This window comes from Cuculus canorus, chromosome 2 (assembly GCF_017976375.1).
Source record: "Cuculus canorus isolate bCucCan1 chromosome 2, bCucCan1.pri, whole genome shotgun sequence".
NCBI classification, from domain to species: Eukaryota; Metazoa; Chordata; class Aves; order Cuculiformes; family Cuculidae; genus Cuculus; species Cuculus canorus.
In genome coordinates, this window is record NC_071402.1 from 28,890,514 (window position 1) to 28,915,450 (window position 24,937).

The window sequence follows — 24,937 nt, forward strand, 5'->3', positions numbered from 1 at the left end:
TAGGAAGTACTGTACTCTTTCATAAAGCTTCAAATGGGGTAGTGGAAAAGTTCTGCCAATTCATTTAGCAGCAATTACAAATCAAGTGCCACATAAAGCTTTTAAGTGACCTCAGTTTCTAAGATGCCTCTATGTTTCACAGAATCATAGAATCACTAAGGTTGGAAAAGACCTCTAAGATCATCAAGTCCAACTGTCTGCCCAACACCGCCATGCTTACTAAACCATGTCCCAAAGTGCTACATCTACACGTTATTGAAACATCTCCAGTGATGGTGACTCAACAACTTCCCTGGGCAGCCTGTTCCAATGCTTAAGCACTCTTTCAGTAAAGAAATTTTTTGTAATATCCAATCTAACCTTCCCCTGGCACCACTTGAGGCCATTTCCTCTCATCCTATTGCCTACCACCCAGGGGAAGAGACCAACACTCACCTCACTACAACCTCCTTTAAGGTAGTTGCAGAGGGTGATAAGGTGTCCCCTCAGCCTTTACTTCTCCAGAATAAACAACTCCAATTCCTTTAGGTGCTCCTTATAAGAATTGTGCTCCAGACCCTTTACCAGCTTTGTTGCTCTTCTTTCAATATGCTACAGCATCTCAATATCCTCCTTCTACTGAGATGCCCAAACCGAACACAGTATTTGAGGTGTGGCCCAGCAGTGCCGAGTACAAGAGAACAATCTCTTCCCTTCTCCTCCTGTCCACACTTCTGGTACAACCCAGGATACTTTTGGCCTTCTTGTCTCCATAGACACACTGCTGGCTCATGTCAGCCAGGTGTTGACCACCACCTCCAGGTCCTTTTCTGCCAGACATCTTTCCAGCCACTCTTTCCCAAGCCTGTAGTGTTTCATGGTGTTGTTGTGACTCAAGTGCAAAACCCAGCACTTGGCCTTGTTAAACCTCATACAATTTTCCTTGGTCCATAGATTCATCTCCATTATTCATGGAGAATAATCTTTTGTACTAGTTTAGAACATGAGATCCATCCTGTGAGTGCCGTGTTTCAAATTTACTTTTGGATTAAAGAAAAGAATATCCCTCAAAAGTTTGGAAAGATGATACATATACTAAATATTTATAGGAGAAACATTTCCTTGAAGGAAGAAATGGGAAAAGGGCTACATAATTGGTAAACACAGAATGTAGTCCACCTATATCTAGAGAAGATATGAGATAGGCTTGGAATCCTTGTACCCTGTAGGGTTTATCAAAAATACAGCATATAGTACGCACTGGTCAAAGCCAGCATAGCTAAGATGCTAACTGGATACAGGCTATCTGCTTTGCTGCTGCACTCTTAATCCTCTTACTTAACAGTGCATCATGATTTTCAATTAGCTGAAGCGCTTTTAGCATGTTCTGAGCCTGATAAAAATAACTAAATACCTGTAGTACATAGAAGAGAAATGAAACATTGAAACAGATTAATCATCTTACCAGGTTCAAAAGGTACAGTTGTACCTCTATCATTGTGAAAATATTAAGGGTTTTCTGGTCTGCTTATTATTTACAACATGACATTATATGGAAGAGGTTTCAAACATTTATTTAATTAGTCACAGAATAAGCCAATATAACATTCATTAACTGCAGATGTCAATAGTTATTAACAGGTTCCCAAAGGCAGTTTCCTTTTAATGTCTGCTACATTCCTTTTGCATGCCTTTTAACTATAGATTAAAACCAGTATAAACACTATAACTACAATAATTCGAAAAAAAATGCCCTGTTGCTTGGCATTTTTTAAAAGAAAAATGTGCATAATTTTGCTGAAGTTCTTGAAATACATATTTTCCTTTAATAAATGCTATGTGTTTTCATTGCATTGTGCTTTATGCACAACTTCACAGTTTTTAATAAACAAGGAATATAATTACCTAAAAATTTTAAAAATGAATAATTTCCTTTTTATACTGAGAATACAGTTGCTCTCAACAAGGCTTAGTCTGCAGGTATAGTTTGCATGTGCCAATTGATTAAAGTTTCCCGTGTTAGCCAATTAAATCTGCTAAAAATTCATGCAGTAAAAGAACTATCTTATTTCCTAGGATTTCTTCCAAGAGTATTCTGTTATGAGCCAATGTAAAAAGAGCATGGGAGCAGAGTTTCACGTCTGAAAGAAAAGAAGCTCCGTATTGTCCAGACCAGTAAAAATAAGTGAAAATACTTTAGATATTAATTTATAATTTAGTCATTCATACATTAAGCTTAAACACAGACTGAAACCTTACCAAGAACTGCATTGCTTTTAAAGTAAACCAGAATACAGACCTTAGTAAAAAGGGCGGTTCCGAGGTCTTGCTGCATCTAACAACTATGAAATCATGGATGTGAGGGTGTTCCCAATTACAAGACAAAGTCCAGACATCTATTGCGAGGTCTGCCTCTTAAGTGTTGATGTAGGAAAACAGCTTACAAACTAACTCATGAAAATCATTGGCTCATTCTTACAGTTATTACTGTGCTAGAATAAGGATTAGAAATCATTCTTGCCAGACAATAGAAGCCCCAAGGAGGACATCAATGGGACATTGCTAAATATCTAATTATGGAAATGACACAAAGAAGTTGGTTTCTGTATTTCTTGATACCTAGCATAATTAAATTATAATCTGTTAGTTCAAATTCAGAGCTTAAGGTGAAGGCATATACTAGCAATAAATAAAGTGGTATTAAGGACAAAAAGAGACAAGTTGTAAAAATTCTTGTTAATAAGAGTTGAATTAACACAGCACTAAAGGTGTTTGAAACTGAGTTTTACCTCTAAACTAAACCATGCTTGATTTTATAGAGGTTTATATAGGATGACTCAAAACTCATAGAATCTCAAAATTACACCCTAGATAAAAGCTCAATAAAAATGATATTTTACTAATTTTAGGACATTAATTTGAAAATTAATCTCATTAAATTGTAGCTAAGACTCTGCCTAAAATAGTGTGGTCTGTAAATACATTGGAAAACGAGAGCTGAAATTATTTCCATGTTTTAAAATAAGAAGGCTGGAATAAAACCAGGTATAGACTATCTAAAACAAACCCTGACAGAAGACCTTTAGTGTCATTCACTCAAAAAATAATAAAACAAAACTTTAAGAAGTTCCCAACTACAAAGGTATTAAAGCTCTTGAGATCTCATGTAATTTAGTGAGTGGCTGGTGGTTATTGGTCAATTAATCTTTTTCATTTTCTGGTTAAACTACAGGTGTCTTTAGGACTTAAAACTTCATTTTCTGTAAATGGTTAATATCCAGTAAATAAAAGATTAAACACTCATTGCTTCTAACACAAAAGTGTTCACTATCCTCTGACTTTGTAAGTGAAAATTTGAGTCTGTATATAGTGTAACCACTGAGACTAAAAATAACCTAGCCTACAACATAAGACAAAAGTACAAATGGTGAGGAAAAACTGTCACTGAAACAGACTGTGCAAGGATTTGCTTTAAGGCATTAATCAGACCTAAACCTGATTAAGTATTTAATTGGCTTGATTACTGATGGCAAGAAAACATGTGCTATATACCTGTTCATGGTAAAAGAGTTACAGAGACTTCAGGAGAGCTGACTAGGCAAGATGTTAAAAAGAATAAAAGCAGTATTTTCTAGAGCAAAATTATCACCTGAAGAAATAGTCTGCAAGAATGAAGCTGCCCCTCCTCCACCCAAGGAATCTACAGGCCAGGTACAGTTTTTTGTTGTTTAATATAGACTAATTAATTTTACCTTTGCTATAGAAAGTATTTATATAAGTAAGTGTCAAAGGTTAGATTTTCACACATATTTACTGTGCACTGTATCAATTTTATTTAGCAAAATCAAATATATGTCTTTACTCCCATCCTCCTTCCTGCCTTTTCTTTATGAATAAAATACATTTTTCCTCCTTTTGCAAGTTGCTTTCCAAATAGGGCTAATTTGAAACAGTATAAGCTTATAAAACATCTAGATCAACATTGTAAACGGAGAATAAGAAATACTGGTACGGCTGGTTTTGATGTTTTGATGTATTCCTATTCCTCTTCATCTTGTTCCCTGTTGGCAGAAAGTATCAGTATATCCTCTCTGAATATTGCAGTGGCATACAGGTATATGCTAGCTTGCTTCCCAACAGCTGCTGGAAGGGCTAGGTAATTTAGTAGTTTTTTAAAGAAGTATATTCTTTGCCTAGGCTTTACTAATATAACTCCTGTTTGAAAAATACAGGAAGTCATATTAGTCTAAAGCCTGTATTTTTTTATTTAGTAGAATTTTACTGAACTCGTTCTTTTCATTTTAATTAATGAAATCTATTTTAATTAATGAAATATATTAAAATATTTTAATATATTAAAATGAGAGAATAATGGGTGGGCAATGAAGCTGGTGAAAGATCTAGAACAAAAGTCTTAGAAGAAGTGGCTGAGGGAAGTGAGGCCATCCAGTGTTAAGAAAAGGAGGCTGAGGGGAGACCTTGTCAGTCTCTACAATTACCTAAAAGGAGGCTGTAGAGAAGTGCGTGCCAGTCTCTTCTCCCAAGTAACAAGCAACTGCACAAGAGGAAATAGTCTCAAGCTGCTCCAGGGAAGGTTTAGGTTGGATATTAGGGGAAATTTCCTCACCAAAAGCGTTGTCAAGCATTGGAACAGACTGCCCGGGGAAGTGGTGGAAACCCCGCACTTGGTGGTGCATGTAGATGTGATGCTTAGGCACAGGATTAAGTGGTGAAGATAACACTGCTGTGTTAATGATTGGACTCAATGACCTTAAAGTTCTTTTCCAACCTAAATTATTCTATGATTCTATACTCTTTCACTTATTACCTTTGATTTTTTTTTATTTTTTCCAGTAACGCCCTAGAGAGTTTTGTTTTTTCTCCAGCTTGACATAATCAAAACTTTACAAGGCAAAATAGCAACAGATCAGGGTTTCATCAAATAATTAGAAAAACAAAATGAGTTCTTTAGTATCATCCCGAGCTATTAATCTCGACTCATGCTTAATGAAAGAACTGAAACTCCAACATTATGAAGTTGATTTTAACTAAGCATCATCTTTTAATACATTCACAACAGCTGAGCATATACAAAGACTGACTTTACTTCTAGGGACTTTGATTTACATGTACAAGTGTTCCACAAATTCTACAGTCTTAAGTAAAACTAACGGAAACATAAATGTTTGTAAGATTTAATCATCAATAAAACATCATCTTGAAAGAAGAAAGTCCTGAGTCTCATCACCTGACTTATGTGTAGCCTGACACCTCACTAGGCTAACTACTATAGGAAAAAATACATATTTAGATTTCTCTGGAGACATGGATTACTCTTTTCACCAGAATAATTCCATACATGAGCACAACACTCAGATTGTATCACCATCAGCCTCCTCTATTAGACATATAGTGAAGACGGAGGCAGATGAATGGGTCAAGGTATTAAGACATTTTCTGCCTGCTAGGAGATATCATCTAAAGAGAAAATGAGAAATGTGCCTAGTTTCTGGTAACTGTAGAGCACTATTCTCACATTAATGTTCTTATGCTGTTGGGAGGACTCCTGAAACAAAGAAAACAACCTTTACAACAAAACATTGTGGAAGTACTGCTAGATTCATTGGGCTTTTAATTTACATTTTCTATGTATGTATATATAATATACTTTAATTTTATATATATGAGTTTATATTAGAAATTCAGTGCTGAATTCTCTGAATAAAAGTAGATAGGAAAAACCAAATATTTTCATAGAAAAAGACAAACTCCAAATTAATCTCAGAAACTCAAAGAAAGGTCAGTAAGTCTGGAGAGAGAGAGGGGGGAAAAAAGTGCATGAAGACATGAACTCTCCTAAAGTCAAATGATTTTCTATGTACTTGTACTATCTAATATCTTTCTCTGCTAATCAGCATTATAAACATCAAGAAAATTAGTTCTATCTCAGTTAAATAACACTCATGAGCTTGATTAGCACTATTCTGTTACATAGCACTGTGAACACATGCACTTCTCACTCCCTCCTCCACAGGCCACTCATGGCTGTCAAAGCCAAGACAAACCAAGGTATGGGTATACGAGGTCTTGGTTCGCATGCATGAGAATAAGCTAATTTTTTTGCAGTGAAAGTTCATACTGTCTTTGTGTTTTGTAAAGATGGACATCTGTCATTGTGGTAAGGTAGTTGAAAACATACCAGGTCTATTAGCCCAGCAGAAGACTTATGCAGAAGAATGACTAATTCAGAGAGACAGACTGGATTTTGAGTGGCAGAGGTGAACAAGTCAGCCTTGACAACTTGAAGGAAGCCCTTTGAACATGCAGCAGCAGAGCTTCAGGCTAAGTAAACTGGGTTTGCACAGCAGATGTGAAGATATCATGATTTGAGCATCCAAGCCCTTTTGTGAACATATATGGAAAGTGTTGTCCAAGAACACTCAGAGAACATCCAGGAATAAAGCTCAGTGTGTATCAGCTTGGTAGGTCAAATTCTTAGGAGGATGTTGCAGACACCAAAACGTCTTTATCATTCTAAACAAGGAGCTTAAACAGTTTCTAATTCTGTTTATATTTTTAAGGGTGAAAATAAAAAACCAGATGAACCACAGAAAGAAGAGGCCAACAAGAAAGCAGAACCTACAACAAAGCAAGAAGGTCAGTAATAAGTCATTTATGAATATTCAAAGATTATCTGCACAAAATATACGTGCACTATATAGGCCTGTAAAAATCTGGTCTTCTTCCAAATGTTCTGATGGGTGCTGGTCTCAATATTTGTTTGTGGAAGAAATTAAGAACTTTGGATTCCCATTGACCCCAAACCAATGATTTGTTACAGAAATATGAGCACTATCCAATAATAACAAATGCAACAAGTTTTCAAGCACGTAGTCCCTTCATGAGCTCATCCACTTTAATCAGCTAATCCAATAAAATCTGTCTTATTCGTTGACTTCTTAGAAACCTTACTTTAAAATAGAAGTATTTTGTAGCTTAAGAAAGAAAACTGAATATTTATAATGTATCTTTTGTGTGTACTTCTCATATGTAAAAAACTACATTTCTACAAACTAGATTTTTTCTGACATTCCAATCTTCTGTTGAAGTCATTGAAAATCTATTTACAAAAAGCAAAAAAAAAAATTTTAAGAAAGCAATGCTGCTAAAAATTATTTGCCATCACTGTTCAGAAGCTATCCAGAACTAGAACAGAGGACCATATTGCTCAGGGCAGTAATACAAGGTAATTATTTGCCTAAGCAGCTTGTTTCTGAAAACAGTGGCAGCTGGCCATGGCTATTCTCCCTCGCTTCCCCCACCTCCCAATAGCCAAGTCTGTTTTGCTAATATCGGAGCCAGAATGAGCACTGCAGCAGCTATCAAAATAAAGGCTTAGGATAGGTGAAGCAACAGCTATTACTGGGCTACGACCCCTCTTCTCTCCCTCATAGAATTTCCTAGTCCCTTCCTCACAGTCCTTTCCTTGTCCATCCTCCAGTACTGGAGAAAAACACCAAGTCCAGTTTCCCTGTCACCTCATGTTTTTCCTTTGGGAGAACAATTCAGGTTCATTTCACTGGAGCAGAAAAGAAAAAGCTGAAGAACCTCCAGCATTCTATTATAAAGATTGTTTAAGGAGAGAGGAGCAACAGGAAAAAGACTGAAAGAAACATGCATAATCCTTACTTGTGCTTCATGTAATCATAACAAGAACCACAATTTCTTTTCTCATATAATGAAACTTTAAACATGCAATGCAATTATCTTGTTATATAATGGCTGTAGCACCAAATGAAGGGAAAATAAAATCTGATATGAATTTACTGTAGTAATAAGGCAACAACGGAATAAAATCTAATCTGATGTTTCTTAGCTTTTTCACAATTTTATACACAAATGCTACACTAGAACACAATGAAATGTCATTGTAGATTTTTTTGTTTGTTTCTATCCCAAATCTGATCTAATTTTAACAAATTTTTAATTCATTAACCTGTATTTGTATATATTAAACTACCTTTTTTTCCCTCTTCTAAAGTACAAGGTAAGATAACTGGTGGCATAGAAGCAACAACCTCATCAATCACTTTAGGAAAATAAAATAATTATATAATATAATAATATTATAATATATATTATAATATAATATATAAATATATAATAAAATAAAATAACATAATTAGGCTCCATGGTTTTTTTGAGGGGGAAGCAGAGGTTAGATCCATAGTTTTCTGGAAGGTGTTTCAAGTCTCATTTGCAAACAGTCACAAGACAGTTTCTTCTTTTGCAATTCTGTATTAATGAGTTAGACAGACAACAACTGTACAAGCCAGAGAACTCGGACAGGTGCCAGACCTCAGGAGAAGCTTATGAATCCCAGCACCCTGTGCATATGTCCTCAGCATCCAAGGTGTATAAGCAATTCCATTATCTTTGGACAGAAAAGCGAGGTTAGTCTCAAGCAGTTCACAGGAAGGTCTACATAGGCTCCTGCAAAACTTGGTGAACTCCGTATCAAACCTAAAATCATGTGGAGAGTGGCTAAAAGAAAAAAAAAAGTATATCAATGAGTAAGCAGAGGACAAGAGACTAGAGAAAGCACTTTGCAATGTATGTACAATTCAGAGAGAATTAAAAGCACAGTGAGGGCTCAACCAAGATCTCCTCCACTAGTTAAGGGAGATTAGTTAAACGGAGAAGTTAAAAGCAGTTAAAGAAAAGCAAGCTTTTCCAAGATCTCTCATTAGTTTCCCTGGTATAACCAGGATAAAATAGATTAGTAGAGCCTCTAACCATAGTCCCCTTTTGCAGCTCCAGTCCTGAAATACAAACTAACAGACTATGCAGAGCTTATCTTCAGCTCCTTCTTTTCACATGGCCAAAATCAGCCACCACCTTTGCCCTTTCTCCTAGCACTTCACAAGGGAGCACAATGTTCCCAGCACAAATGAGAATTCAGCAGGAGACCCATTTTGAGCCAGTTTGGTTAAAAATTGGCCACTTACATCACTCAGTAACACCTGGTGCTTTTGGCGGCTTTGTTGGCTACTCATTGCCTTACCTCCACCTCCTCAGTTGCCCTCTCTCTCACTAGCTTGCTTTGTGATTAGTTCTCTGCATAATTATTTTACTCTGTAATTAATTCTCTGTGCTTAGTCAGTTTATTCACAATGGATGAATTTTTTAATTTATTCCCTGATTTTCTTTATGTACTTAACAAAGCGTGATTCACCTAATTACAGGTTGTTCATGATATTGAATCCAATTGCTATAGTTTCTTTGCATATTTATCACCTCTCATAACTGACTGGCTATACAAATCCTTCATTTGTTTTACACACTGTTGTTCAATAGGTCTGTTGATGGTTATGCTATTTAGAAGGCCACATCCATCCTCCATTTGCTAGCTGGCGTTTGCATTATCTTTCTCTCAAATTATCAAATCTCTCAATTTCTTTCATACTCCTTGGAGATCCTTCCAGCGTGAGTCTTTCCAACTAATCCCTTTTCTTTCCCTTTTCTCTAAACACTCTCAGCACCACAGTAAAGTACCATTTTTCTGAAATCTGTCCTCATCTCCTTCTTACTTTTGTCTCACTGAAAACTGGCCTTTTCCCAATATTCTGGTTTTGGTGTTCCTACTTCCACCAAGTCAACAAGCATCTCAAAGATTTTTTCCAGATTCTCAGACGTATTTATACAGCTTTTTCTAAAGCCTATATTGACAATGCTTTGTTCTTGGTAGGATTTTAATGACAAAGCTAGACTAAAACTATCATAGGTATTTCTATAATGCTACAATTACACCTATGAATCACAAAGTAGACAGAATCTCCCATCGGGGATATCATCATGTTATTTTTCAGTGATATTTGGTATCTTCAGAGCCTAGGTTCTTCAGAAAATATTATATACCTGCCTGAATATTAAATTCTAGCACCATTCCATTGTGCATGAGATTTTCACGTTTTTGACAGGGTCAGAAATTCTCTATTCTAAATGAGAAGTAGAGATAGAGTAAAAATAAGTAAAGAAAGATATAACCAACCGAGAATTTTAGTCACTATCCCTGAATGTGTAGCACCTCAAAGGAAGAGCAACCCAAAAGGAACTTCAGTCCAATCCAGACTGTTTCCCACTGAGTACACTTCTGTTTAGTTAATCAAGGAACGTTTGCTTACCTGTGAAATGTTTGACTGAAAAAAGAAAAGCAGCAAAGCTGTTATTTTTCATGTATTAGCCTAGCTGTTTTACCTCCACTCTTTCATAATAAAGGAGTTAAAACCCATATCTTTCTCATTTCAACAGAGTTCCCTAACTAGCCGTAAAGTCTAGACTAGAGAGACATGGGGGTAAATTTTGTGGCCTTCCTAATTGCTCGGCCATCATGCAGAAAAGAATTCAAAAACCTATGAAGTTTGAGAAGATAGAGTACAACATGGAGCCTGGAACTAACCTAAAAGTTAATTGAAACACTAACCTTATAGGAGGAATGAAGAGCTTTGATTTCAGTGTGCATTTATATTACACCATCACTGAATGTTCTAAAAAAAGGAAGAAATAATTCTCACAATGGATATATGACCATATTGCAAATAAATAAGGCCTAGAGCCAAGATTTCCTCTTCTCAGACAAAAGTTTTGATCACTAGCTACTATATAAAGGATGGTTACTGCCTCTTCCTGCAGTTATAAATGAAACATATATTTATTGAGGGTAACAATATCTTGTTGTGGTGAAAATCCAGCTAATTTCTGCTAATTAGGCATCAACTGACTATATGTAGACTACAACTGAATTATAAGCCCCTTAGAAGGGAGATTGGAATTAAATGCAAAACTTTGCACCTAAATCCTGACTTTGGCATGTCACAAATCTGACTCTTTAGCTGTTTTACAAAACCTGTTTCCTAGCACCTCAAACTCCAGGGTTAAAATAGTGGGTTGTCTTTCAGAAAAATACAAATAAAGTATAGCATTTTGATAAAATATACTGCAGGTTAATGAACCAAACCTGTCAATACAAATAGACTTGTAGATAACAATCTTATTCCTTTCTTCTTATCCTTTATAGTCTTCTCTGGCACTCAGTCAACAGGCAACTATTATTCCCATAAAATGTACTTTTTAAAGATTGCCAAGAATTTGAACAGTTTAATCAGCTTGCTTCCACTCCTGCTGATGTGAAGTCATTAATTCTTTTTAGATCTTCATTTTTCACATGAGTGACAGGGCTAAATGCTCAGAAAACAAATGCAGCTTCTTCAAACATACTTTCTTTCTTTACACGGGAAATAAATTTTATAATACTTTTGTTAGGCACTAAAGATGAGGGTTGAGTTAAAAGGGACCTACTTACTGATTGTTTTACTTCAACCCCATTAATTTCTGAACTGTTTTTCCCTACACAGATCATTTATTCAAAAAATCTTACTTGGAAAGTGACAAAGGTGTGTATTTTGTAATATTAGAGCTGGAGCCTCTTCTCTTCTTTGTCCACGGGTTTCCTGTGTTTTTATTTTTCCCGACAGCTTCATAACCCTATAGCCATCTTTCAAATATTTATTTGTTTTTTCACAGCCAAAAGAAGCAGCCCAGCAAAATATTTTCTTTTTATATAAAGCCTATAAGTAACACTTAGCCATTAAAAGTGCTATCTTCACATATGCTAAACCAGTTTAGAAAAGAATGGGAAGCATATACAAGATACTGGTCAGTCTTACCAGAACAAGACAATGTTGCTGGTTGGAAATTCTGGGGAAGAAAGTCTTCCCTTTCTGAAGCATGACAAAGTAAAAGTACATTTTCTGCTCTGTATTTAGTCATACATTTAACTGCTACTATCTAGCTGTGCACGTTTTTTCGTATATTTTTCTCTAAAAACTAATCTTTTATTTGACATTTTGCTTCTCTTTGTTTCTTACAATAAGAATAATATTTGTAATGCTAAAGGACAGTTATTATGGCTATGGAATACTTGGACGTAACTTATCCAAGAAATAGAAACTTTAAAGCCAGCCTAGTGACTGAAAAATCTATGTTTCATTATTTTCTGGAAGGAAGGCTATTCAGATTGTCTGACTGCTCCAGCGGCACACCTTCCAGTGCTGAATAACCACGAAGGCTGGTGGTTTCCACTGCACAAAGTGTTTTCTTTCCTGTCGCTAAACCTCCTGCTGCTGCTGGCATGGAGAGCCTGCTTGTTCAGGTAACTTCTTCCCCTACTCTGAACAGCAGACTGGCAGCTCAGCACCCCAGTTTCCACGCTGACTTTTGGAGACACTGAGAGGAAGGAGTTGCCACAGCCAGGCTGGAAAGGTAGTAGTTGCCTTTTGCAAATTCACAGCTTTTGAAGACCGCCAGTCACAGCAGGACTGGGAAGTAATATAAATGATGAATTATTGTAAAATGACTGTCTTAATCTGCCCTTCTGTTTGCTAAGTCCTTACTGGGTTAGTATATAACATTTTATGCTCTACTGTTGGAAGGATCATGACAATATTCATGACCACAAGACAGAATTTATCTCATCAGGTTTTACAGTCTTTTTTTGACATTGTCTGTTGCCAGAAGAGAAGTCAGCAATGCCTTCATGGGGCTAGACAGAGATTTTTGGATCCACCAATACTTATATACACTTAGGACTGAAGGCTTTAGAAGAATCAAAATATTCTTGAATCAAGAATAACAAGTCATCAATGCCAGGACATAACACTGCAAACTGCCTATGCCAACTGCTTTCTCTCTGGAAAAAAGGTCCCTAAGTCTAACGTCTACAGCTTCATGATAGCATGTAGTTGCAGTGGAGTTGGTCCTACAGGAGTGGGTTCAAACTAAAACCGACTTTGACAGCTCTTCCAGTGCTATGCTTAGCCTCACAATAGTATGCTTTTTGCAAAGCCTGAACTCCTGATTTCATGTGATTATTACAGTTTTAATAAAACCCCTAACATTCAGCATTTTGAGTAGCAGACAAAAAAACCCAAGAAACGCAACGCCTTTATAAAAAAAGGCTTAAAATCTATAGATAAGCACAAAGCATTCTTTTTTTTATTGTTTTACTGCAAAAATGGGAAATACTCTGCTACAGTCTATTCTGCAAGAGTGTGTGTGTATGTCTGTGTGTGGCAGTAAGAAATTAAACTAAATTGGAAAGACTGTCAAGGGTCTCTGTCCAAAATTGTGAAGTGAAAGCTGAAGATCAAAAATGCCCCTCAGGGTCTGTACTGGGACCAGAACTGTTCGAGATCTTCATCAATGACAAGCAGCAGGATCAAGTGCAAGTTTGTAGACAACATCAGGCTGAGTAGTGTGGTTGACATTGCCGAGGGCTGCCATCCAGAGGGACCTGGACAAGCTTCAGATGTTGGCACATATGAATCTCATGAAGTTCAACAAGGCCAAGTGGAAGGTCCTGCACCTGGGTCGGGGAAACCCCTGGTATCGATGTAGCCCAGGGTATGAAGGGTTTGAGAGCAGTGCTGAAGTGAAGGACTAGGGGGTACTCGTGAATGAAAAACTGGACATGAGCCAGCAACGTGCACTCACAGCCTGGAAGGCCAGTCATATCCTGAACTGTATCAAATGAAGCACAGCCAGCAGGTCAAGGAGGCGATTCTACCCCTTTACCCCACTCTGGTGAGAACCCATCTGGAGTACTGTGCCCAGCTCTGAAGTTCTTAGTACAGGAAAGACATGAACCTCTTGGAGCAGGTCCAGAGGAGTGCCACAAAATTGATCAGAAAGATGGAACACCCCTCCTATGTGGAAAGGCTGAGAGAGTTGAGGTTGTTCATCCCAGAGAAGAGAAGGCTTCAAGGTGGTCTTATTGTGGCTTTTTAGTAATTAAAGGGGGCTCATAAGAAAGAGGAGGACAGACTTTAGGATGGCCTCTTGTGATAGGACAAGGACTAATGGTTTTAAACTAAAAGATAGCAGATTTAGACTAGAATAAGGAAGAAAATTTTTATGATGAGGGTGGTGAAACATTGGAACACATTTCCCAAATGTGGTAGATGCCCCATCCCTGGAAACATTCCAGATCTGTTTCAATGGGGCTTTGAGCAACCTCATCTAGGTGAAAATGTCCCTGCTTACTGCAGGAGGTTGGAATATATGACTTTTAAGGGTCCCTTCCAATCCAAACTAGTCTATGATTCCATAATTCTAGGATATACTAATCATAATGCAAATAAGTCCTGCGCTGGTACTGGAGATTCATGGACTCGAAAAACTTGCAGGCAAGTTTGGAATATTCATGGGACTATAATGTTTTCCAACAGTCTGAATCTAATCAGCATTTAATGATTGGTGTGGGTTTAGAGATAAACTGAATACCTTGAGAGTATCTATCAGGCTAAGAAGCCATCATCCTTCTGCGATAGTATGATTAGGTACAAGGATCATATATTTTTACTTTGTGGTCTTCCCTTCCCACACACACGTTGCCATGCAGAGATGAATTCAGGAGCCTCTTTCTCTAAGTAGTATGTCTAAATTGGCATTTTATTACAGAATAAGAATCCCCTTCTGAAACAAATCTCCTGATAGTCCCCTGCTGTGCTCTGTTTTTTTCACCAAAAAGACTATAGGAATGCATGGCTGGGTCCTTTAGAATACAACTGAAGTAGAAGCACTCTGTGAGTTGACCTACTTTAATGGAGCTGCCGCTGATTATTTACTTCAGATGCTCAAAATAGATCTGGTTTGGAATACAGCTGCCTCACAGAAATATAGCTTGGATGCCAGGCCTTCAGCACCATTTCACTGTCCTGGTTGTTCCTATCATGTTGTAATCTCCGTTAGTATAGATGTAACTAGTGGCAATTACTATAACAAAGAAATTCCCAAGGTGAGATAACTACAGAAATTTTGAGTTTAGCCTTGCTGTCACTCTTTGAGTACATGGCTTTTTAGCTGGGGGAGTCAGGGCAGGGAAAATTGGGAACTACAAAGCATAATTCAGAAGGGAGCAGAAACCACAGCTAGTGCTGAATTTTTTGGTTATTGCATCTTTTTTTCTACACCATGTCATGTTGTCCACAAAACCAAAGGAGTATTACGTGCCAAGGAAAACACAGAGTCAGCAGCATCATTTGTAGAGATCCCCTGAGAAAAGGGTTAAATAGAATTTTAACAGGTTAAGGTTCAGTAGCAAGACCCACAATTTAGTCAGTTATAAATAGACCCAAACCCCCTTTAATTTCTGTAACTGCATCTCCTCAGCAATTTTCTTACAGAGGAAGTTTATGGAATTCCTTGTAGAAATAATTTTTATTGCATGATGAGAATGCATTCACTGTGCTAGAAGCCTGAGCTCATTTTAAAATCTCTCCTTCCTAAAAAAAAAGTCTTTTTGACTGGAACTCCCAGAATAGCAGTTTGAACTCCTGTAATCAAATGGTAAGAAACCCTTTCTTGAACCTTCATGGGGACAGGAACAGCAACAGTCCTCTTTGGAGTCCTCACTTCCCTTAACGTGTGCTATTCTGCACTTGAAAACTCCCTGGCAGATCCTTTAGGTAAAATGAAATCATTTAGGTAAGATGAAACCCTTTAGGTAAGATGAAACATCCCCTACTGTTATATTTTCAACAGACTTTTTCTCAAAATAGTACTGCAGTACTAACATCTGCAGAAAAGGAAAAACAAGCTGCATTTCCATTAAATAGGCAAGATGCTGTTATCAATTTAAGCCATAAATCCAATTGAATGTCAGAGTTTTAAATGGAATTCTTCCCAGCTTACAGGTGTTAAGTAATACGAATCCTGAAGACTGTCTCTTCAATCTCAATAATGCTACATTTCTCCAAGGGACTATTTGAAAAATAACGCCTAAACTTGCAAATTCAAAACCCAGTTGACCAGCATGTTGGGGAACATGTTTTTATTTTGCTTTCTCTTCAATTCCTGACTGTGGCTTGAATGTCTGCAGAATCCACAGACACCTCTGTCTAGGTCTTGTCTTTGATCCTGTTTAAGAAATTAATTTCTTGCAAGAGTAGCAGGGCTCACATGCCATTCTCACTTCTTAACCCAAATACTAAGAAAAAATACTAGAAATGTCCTGCTGGTCATATAACCAATTGCCTATATGGTAAAAGTCTGAAACTCAGCTCAACAAACATTGTGTCTGTTCTATCTCAAATCTGAATAAATGACAGTAGGAAGGTATTTTGGTTTATAACTGCTCTAAACAAACTGACCTGCTGTCCTTCACTAAGTTTTGCTTCAAGGCCATTTCAAGAAAACACATTCCAGCTGAGCAGTTTTACAATTTACTCTTGTAACACCTTTTACCCCTCCGAAACGAGTAACAACTCTCTAAATATGGAGATTAACTATCAGAAAATTAATCTTACACTACGTATCCAAAATACCCAAGGTCTGCGTTTCTTTGTGCTGTCTTGAATTTAAAATACAGCACAAACAAGAGGCTTCTGATTTATTTGCTATGATGCTTCGATGCCAAGATTTTTCCTCTATAATCATATTGCTTAAAGTATTTATGAAGGCTGAGTTTGTTTCTCCTTTCTGCAAAGTGTCAGACTGATGAGAACTCTCAAATTATTTCTCAGCAGGAAGACGTAAAATAAAGATATGGGGCTAATAGTCTAAGCACATAAGGCTGCTTAAATGGCAACAGACTATACCATTTGAATAGGTTGTTTCAAACTCTACAAACTTTACACTTAAACTCTTTCTAAAAAATTACTTGTAACAAAACCGAAGTAAGAGACTAGTCAAAGTTCTACATACTCACATTCTTAGTTATGTATTTCAATCATAATTTACTTGGCTACAAAGGGGACTGTCATGGCAGCTGAAGTAACAGGAGGTTTAATGCCATTCAAACACTGGAGTATAAACAGTGTCATTTGTGTTTGCTATACATAACCAAACAAGCTACTCTTCATATTTCTTCCTGCATTTCACAAGGCACTTCTAGACAAATCTATCCATCCCCTACATCTACTTTTACTCTAAAATTCTATCATACCACACAAAATCTTAGATATAGATATAGATATAGATATAGATATATAGATATAGATATAGATATAGATATAGATATAGATATAGATATAGATATAGATATAGATATAGATAGATATAGATATAGATATAGATATAGATATAGATATAGATATAGAAAAGCTCTGTATTGACCATTGTTGAGCTGGTTATAGACGCATCTATTATAAAAACCACGAATAAGTTACAAATGCTAAAAGCTATACTCATCATAAACATGTTCCATACAGATGGTATTGCAATAGTTTTATGCAGGAAATTATTCAAAACTCAGGTCCCAGAATCAGTGTTGTGCAGTGCTTGCCTACTGAAGAAATAATGGCAACTTAGCAGTGATTCCTCCAAAAGTAGAATATTATCATCATTCTTTAAAAACCTTTTTCTAGGTACAGTATCAGTGAAAGAACCTGAGCCTTCAAAACCTGAAAAACCATCTGAACCAGCTAAGACAACTCAACAGGAAGAGCATCAGCTCAATGATGGGAAAGAAGATGCTAAGTGAGTAAATTCAATTTAAAAATTTGAATCTTTTTTCCTGGCATCCTGATTTAACATTTCTATGTGCCATATTACATTTCTTTAAAATTCTTTCTTACCCTCTAAAGATCTGAAGAGCTTTATTTCCATTCTAAGGCAACCATATACATGAGGTATTCATTTAGTATGTGCTTTTGATAGTTTGTTGTTTATGTCATCCTAAACTGCAGGAATAAGGAAAAGGATTTGCTCAACTACACTTATATATTGAATCTAACAAGGCTGCTGCTCAGTCATTACTATTTTACTTTAGTGAAGGAACAAGTCCCAGGAAGCTGTCCTGAACACCTGGAATGTTTGTCACATCATTCTGACTTAAAATCTTTTTACTCTGCACATTTTTTGCTGAGTTATACCATCAAATAAGCATTAGTCTGCAACCAGAGGATTAGGACTGTCTCCTTCAGGGGAAAATCTAGAGTCATTCAAGCTTTGGATAAAACTTCACCATTGGTTTTGCTAAAATAGAAATAAATGCGAAGTCTAGAAAACAATAATCTTGGACTAGTCTACATTCATTACAGAAGAATAGATGCACAGAATCATTTGGGTTGGAAGGAACCTTTAAAGATTATCTAGTATAAGATCCCTGCGGTAAGCGGGGACATCAGCTAGACCAGGTTGCTCAGAACTCCATCTGGTCTGACCTGGAATGTTTCCAAGGATGGGGCATCTACCACCTCTCTGGGAAACCTACTCCAGTCTTTCACCAGTCTCATAGTAAAAAAAATCTTCTTTATATCTAGTCTAAATCTAACCTCTTTCAACTTAAAATGATTATCCCTCGTCTTATTGCAACAGGCCTCTCCAAAAGGCATGTCTTCATCTTTCAAATGAGCCTCCGTTAAGTACTGAAAAGCCACCATAAGTTCTCCTTGGAGCCTTCCCTTCTCCAGGTTGAACAACTTCAACTCTCCTTAGCCTTTCCACATAGGAAAGATGTTCCAACACTGATCATTTTTGTGGTCCTCCTCTGGACTCGCTCAAACAGGTTCATCTCTTACTGTACTAAGGACTCCAGAGCTGGACACAGTAATCCAGGTGGGTCTCACAAGAGCAGTGTAGAGGGGTAGAATCACCTCCCTCGATGTGCTAGTCACACTTCTTTTGATGGAGCCCAGGACACTGTTGGCTTCCTGGGCTGCAAGCGAACACTGCCAGCTCGTGTTTGGCTTTTCATCCACCAGTGTCTCCAGGTCCTTCTTGGCCGGTCTGCTCTTAATCCCTTCATCCTTCAGCTGATAGTGACAGCAGCGTTTTACCCAACTCAGGTGCAGGACTTTCCACTTGGCCTTGTTGAACTTCTTGAGGTTCACATGCATCCACTTCTCAAGCTTGTCCAGGTCCTTCTGGATGGTGTTCTATCGCTCAGGCATGTCAACCACACTACTCAGCTTGGTGTTGTCAGTAAGCTTGCCGAGGATGCACTTGATTCTGCTGTCTATGTTGTTGCTGAAGGTAGTAAATAGCTTCATAAAAAAGCTCAGACTGAAAGGTTACTCTAGAAGGAATGATATCCAAACTCCTGCTAAGTGCTGGGCAAATTTAGAGGTTAGATCCAACTCCCAAGTTGGATAAGGTTGTCCAAAACTTTGTTCAGTATAATTGTGAATGTGTATCTCCAAGCACAGAGTTTCCACAGTTTCTCTGGGCAATCTGCTCAACCACTTGACCACCCGTTATGAAAACCATTACCTTACATATAATTAAATTTTCCTTTGCTCTAAACTGCTTCTTTTGCCCCTCAACTTCTTGCTATGCACCTCCAAGAACAATCTGGATCCATGTTCTTGATAGCCATTCACTAGATAGTGGAACACTGCAATTACCTTCTTCTCAACTTTTCATCTCCGGTTTGAACAAGTGCAGCTTTCTCAGCATATATCCTGTCCTCTAGTCCTCAGACATTTTAATAGTCATCTGTCAGTGTTGCACCATGGGGTCGCTAGCTTTCATGTACAGGGAAGACTGCAGCGGGGTAGAGATGCAACCATGTAAGTACCACACAGAGGGAAATAACTGTTCCCCCTCAATCAGCTGGCTATGATTTGTCTAAAGCAATGTAGTTAGCTTTCATTGCTGCAAGAAAACAGTATTCAATTTGTCATCCACTAGGACCTCCAGGTTTTTTATGCAAAGCTGTTTTATAGTCAGTCACCTCCAAGCCTTTATTCTTGCATGGAGGTTTTCCATTCTCAGGATGGAAACTTTCATTGGCCTTTGCTAAGTTTCATGAATTTCCTGCCAGTCTATCTCCCCAGTCTGTTTGAGATCCCTTTGACTAGAATATAATGAATAAGTCCAGTCCAGAAAGGAGTAGAAATTCCTCCTCATTGCTTTTCCCTTTGATTATGCTGATCACAGAAAACAAAAGTCTTTCCATGACATGGATTATTTCATTCATAGAGAATGTAATCTGCTTCCTCTCTTTTCACCAGGAGAGTCTTTGTACTGCAGTGACAATGAATAATTCATACACCTTTATAATATAATATATGCAATTAAAAATATCTCTGATTAGAATGACTGGAAATGTTATCAATAACTTCATCATTTGAATGTGAATCGGTAGGTCAACAATGAAAAACTAAATATAGTATCTCCTTTTTTGCCATTGTGGGGTATGTTATTACACACTTATAGTTCAACTGGTAACTCCCATAAACATGGTTAACATAATTACAACATGCTTATGAAACAGACGGGTAGGTGGCTGATTAGTAGAAGACAATCTGTCTGTAAAAAAGAAATTAAAAATGTTTATGCTACGCATTTTTATCTCAAGGTGGTTCTGACTCACAGTTATGTGTGCATCCAGATACAATCAGTTAGTCTAATTTGAGAAACATCTTCTAAAAACACAGTTTCTCTTTGGTAAATTCTACTGTCAAAATGGTTTCCCACTAAATTCTGCAGTAGAGCTTGGAAGGCATGACACTGGTATCATTGCATTGATATGAAAATAAACTAAATAGATCAAGTATACGACTTTCTGTGTTGGAGGGAAAACAATTTAAAAAATGCCTTTGAGAGAATTTAATACATTGCCCTTGAAAAATTGTGAGAGTCTATCAAGACACTGTTCTTTGGTCAAGGTCGCAATCTTATTGAGTCTATGTGTTCAAAGTTACCCACTAAACTGTTTTTAAGGAAATCAACTGCCATTATCATGTGATAAATCTATGTAAATATGTGTCACAGTTTAGCCCCATCCTGGCCAATTTTGCAGCTAAAGCCAAGTAGTTGGACTCTCAAATCCCTTCCAACCCTCACACCCTTGGGGAAAGGGAAATGAGAGGAAAAGATTTGCAGGTTGGAAACTAAAACTACAGTGTTTATTATTATCAATATTAATAATAGTAATAATTAATAATAATAACAACCTTAGAATGGTTTGGATTGGAAGGGACCTTAAAGATTATCTGGTTCCAGCCCCCCTGCCATGGCCAGGACACCTCCCACCAGACCAGGCTGCTCAAGGCTCCATCCAGCCTGGCACTGAATACTTCAGGGAGGGGCCATCCACAACTGCCCTGGGCAACCTGTACCAGTGCATCACCACCCTCATTGTGAAGACCTTATCACTATCTACAACTATGTGAAAGGAGGTTGTAGAGAGGTGAGTGTTGGTCTCTTCACCCAAGTGATAGATAATAGGACAAGAGGGAATGACCTCAAGTTGTGCCAGGAGAGGTTCAGATTCAACATTAGGAAAAATTTCTTGTCTGAAAGGGTTATCAAGCACTGGAACAGGCTGCCCAGGGACCTGGCCAAGTCACCATCCATGGAGGTATTTAAAATACAGGTAGATGAAGTGTGTAGGGATATGATTAGGAGTGGACAGGTATGGTTGGACTTGATGATCTCAAAGGCCTTTTCCAACCTAGTGATTCTATGATTCTATAAGTTCTTTCTAACATCTAATCTAAATCTTCGCCCTTCCAATTTAAATCCATTCCCCCTTGTTCCACCACTACATGTCCTTATAAAAAGTCCATCCCCAGGATTTTTGTAAGTCACCTTCAGGTACTGGAAGGCAATTATAAGGTCTCCCCAGAGCCTCCTCTTCTCCAGAATGAACAATCCCAACTCTCACAGCAGAGCTTCTCCAGCCCTCTGGTCATCTTCATGGCCCTCCTCTGGACCAGTCCCAACAATTCCATATCTTTTTTATGTTGAGGTTCCAGAACTGGACACAGTACTCCATGTGGGATCTCACGAGAGCAGAGTGGGAGAATCACCACCCTCCACCTGCTGGCCACACTTCTTTTGAAGCAATGTGTATTTGCAGCCCAGGATATGGTTGGCCTTCTGAGCTGCAAAAACACATTGCTGACTCACGTCAAGCTTCTCACCAATCAGCACCCCAAGTCTTTCTCCATAGGGCTGCTCTCAATCACACTATTCCTCCACCTTGTATTGAAATTGTAGATTGCTCCAACCCATTTGTAGGACCTTGCACTTGGCTCTGTTGAACCTCATGAATTTCACACAGACCTATTTCTCCAGCCTGTCCAGGTCCCTCTGGACAACATCCCGTCCTTCCGGTGTGACAACTGCACCACTCAGCTTGGTGTCATCTGCAAACTTGCCAAGGGTGTACTCGATCTCGCTGTCTCTATCATTGATGAAAATATTAAATAGCACTGGTCCCAGTATGGACCCCTGAGGGAAACCACTTGTCACGGATCTCCATCCGGACATTGAGCCATTGACAACTACTCTCTGAATGTGACCATCCAACCAACACCTTATCCATCAAACAGTCCATCAAAGCCATATCTCTCCAATTTAGAGACAAGGGTGTTGTGGGGGAACATTTCAAAGGCTTTACAGAAATCCAGATAGATTACATCCATCATCATAATAATAATAATTTTTAAAAAATGGTAATAAAATATATACAAGTATATGAAAATATGAAATCACACCCCACCCCCACCATAAATACTACAGAGCAGACGAGGAAAAGGATCTGAGGCTAGGAGGGAGCTGGGCTCAGGAAATGGATTCAGGATTGCATGGGTCTGGGATCAGAGGCAAACAGACAGATGAGATCTTTGCTGAATGCCTGCCATCAAAGAAGAGAGAGAGAGAAACCCTCACGATCCCTCAGTTTTATACCGAGTATGACATATAAGGGATGGAATACTCTGTTGGTCAGTTAGAGGTTACCTGTCCTGTCTGCCCCTCCCTGCAATTGCAACCTTTTTCTCCTCTTTGACTTATGGCACTCCACTAGCTTGAGGATAGCCTTGGTCACTATATGAATAAGTATAAACAATGACCTTTCTGCACAACAGTGCCCCATGTTATTGCTACTAGACAGAAACACTGTCTGAGAAACATCCAGTTAACTTTTGGAAAATTAAGTTACTTAGATGAAACTGAGCTGAAGTCAGAAAACTCATTCTGCTTTATCTCAAACTACAACATTTTGTTCGCATATGTGGAGTCAAATAGATACTTGCAGTCTACAAAAATAGCACTAAATAAAACATGCTGAAGTCACTCTAGCAGTGAGGCCAACTAGAACAATAGTTCTCTGCTCTCTGAAAATGTGTCAGCTGTGAATTATCTTTACTTAGTGCTAATTTCTGGGTATTCCCATATCTACGAATTATTTGGAAAAGTGCTAGTTCATCTAGTCAAAACCATATCAAGGACTGTTCATACAATGCAATAGTGTAGTCAGCTGAGTATCCCATTGGCAACTGAGTTTTCCCTGTTACTGTTTAATCTACATTTCGATAATGTCCAAATGGAGATTAGTAATAAGTGGTGTGCCTTGGGAGCCTGCACTGGGAGGAATACTATTTTATATCTTTACTAATGACATAGAGAGGGGGATTGACTGCCCCCTCAGTAAGTTTGCAAGTGGCACCATGCGGAATCGTGCAGTTGATTCACTTGAGGGATGGAATGGCATCCAAAGAGACTTTGACAGGCTTGAGAAGTGAGCCCATATGAACCTCATGAAGTTCAGCGAGGCCAAATGCAGAGTCCTGCACATGGATCAGGGCAACCACAAGTATCAGTACAGGCTGGGGATGAAGGGATCGAGAGTAGGCCAGTCAAGAAGGACTTGGAGATATTGGTGGATAAGAAATTAGCTATGAGCTGGTAATGTATGCTTGCAGCCCTGAAAGCCAATTGTATCCTGAGGTACACAGAAAGTCTGGCAAGCAACTCAAGGGAGGGGATTCTGCCCCTCCACTCTAGTCTCACAAGACCTCACCTGGTATACTGCCTCCACCTCTGGGTTCCCCAAAACAATAAAGACAGGGACCTGTTAGAGCAGGTCCAGAAGAGGGCCACAAAGTAGTCAGAAGTCTGGAACACTTCTTCTAGGAAGAACAGCTGAAAGAGTTGGGGTGGTTCAACCTAGAGAAGAGAAGGCTACGGGGAGACCTTACTGAGACCTTTCAGTATTTACGGTATATAGAAGAGGCCTATCAGAAAGATGGAGAAAGTCTTTTCTCCAGGGCTTGTAGTGACAGGAAAAGGGGTAATGGTTTAAAACTAAAAAAAGTAGATTTAGATTAGAAGTAAGGAACCATGGTTTTTGTGATGAGAGTCATGAGACACTCGTTGCTCAGAGAAGTTGTAGATGCCCCATCAGCGGAACTGTTCAAAGTCAGGTTGGATGAGGCTTTAAGCAACCTAAGCTAGGGGAAGATGTCCCTGCCCATGGCAGAGGGTTAAACTAGATGATCTTTAAAGGTGTCTTCCAAGGCAAACCATTCTATGACTCTCTGATACTGTTATAGAAAGACTCATAAATTAATTGGCTGAATGAAATCAATGTTGGTGAAATGGTTGGTAGAATTCTCGTAAATTTCAGATTTTGTCCAGCTGTATTTCAGGGAGCAGCAAGGGTCAGCTGCTCCCTGAGGAAAGGGGAGATGGTAGTCAAGGGTTAACTCAGTGCAAGATACGTCCTTACCAACAAGAGAGTCTGAACGCAGCAAGTTCATACTTGGATCATAGTAACAGAGTCCATCAACAAGGCAAAGCGATTTTAGGGTCCATCCAGGCAGTACAGTGAGGATCAGAAAAAGCAGGGTCAGAGACAAAACTGAAGACAAGACTACAACATGGCTCCAAAGTCCATCCAGGAGATAGGACCAGGGAAAAAACTGGAGCTAGACACACCTAAGCATAGCTCAGGCAGTGTATAAGGCCTGAGCTTCAGCAGACACCTCAGGCCCGCAAGCAGAAGGTGAGTAGAAGTCCCACTGTAGGCTGCTTAGAGCCATTTGGGCCTTCTGGTGTACTCAGGGTCCTGGTACTATGTTTTGACTAAGACAGATTATTTTCCAATGCTAATCATCCTTCAAGAGCCAAAGCATAATAGAGAGTCACTTGATCCGCACCATAAGAA

At 38.4% G+C, this 24,937-nt stretch overlaps 1 protein-coding gene across 1 annotated transcript in view; it reads left to right on the forward strand.

The window, feature by feature from the left end:
• Window positions 1-3,514: 3,514 nt before the first annotated feature.
• The window catches only part of CNGB3 (cyclic nucleotide gated channel subunit beta 3), a 66,226-nt gene continuing 44,803 nt past the window's right edge, over window positions 3,515-24,937 (forward strand). The window contains exons 1-3 of the mRNA XM_054059017.1: window positions 3,515-3,690; window positions 6,561-6,636; window positions 17,403-17,514. Coding sequence (XP_053914992.1) covers window positions 3,583-3,690; window positions 6,561-6,636; window positions 17,403-17,514 — 296 coding nt within the window. The 5' untranslated portion in view covers window positions 3,515-3,582. The remainder of the gene's footprint in view (window positions 3,691-6,560; window positions 6,637-17,402; window positions 17,515-24,937) is intronic.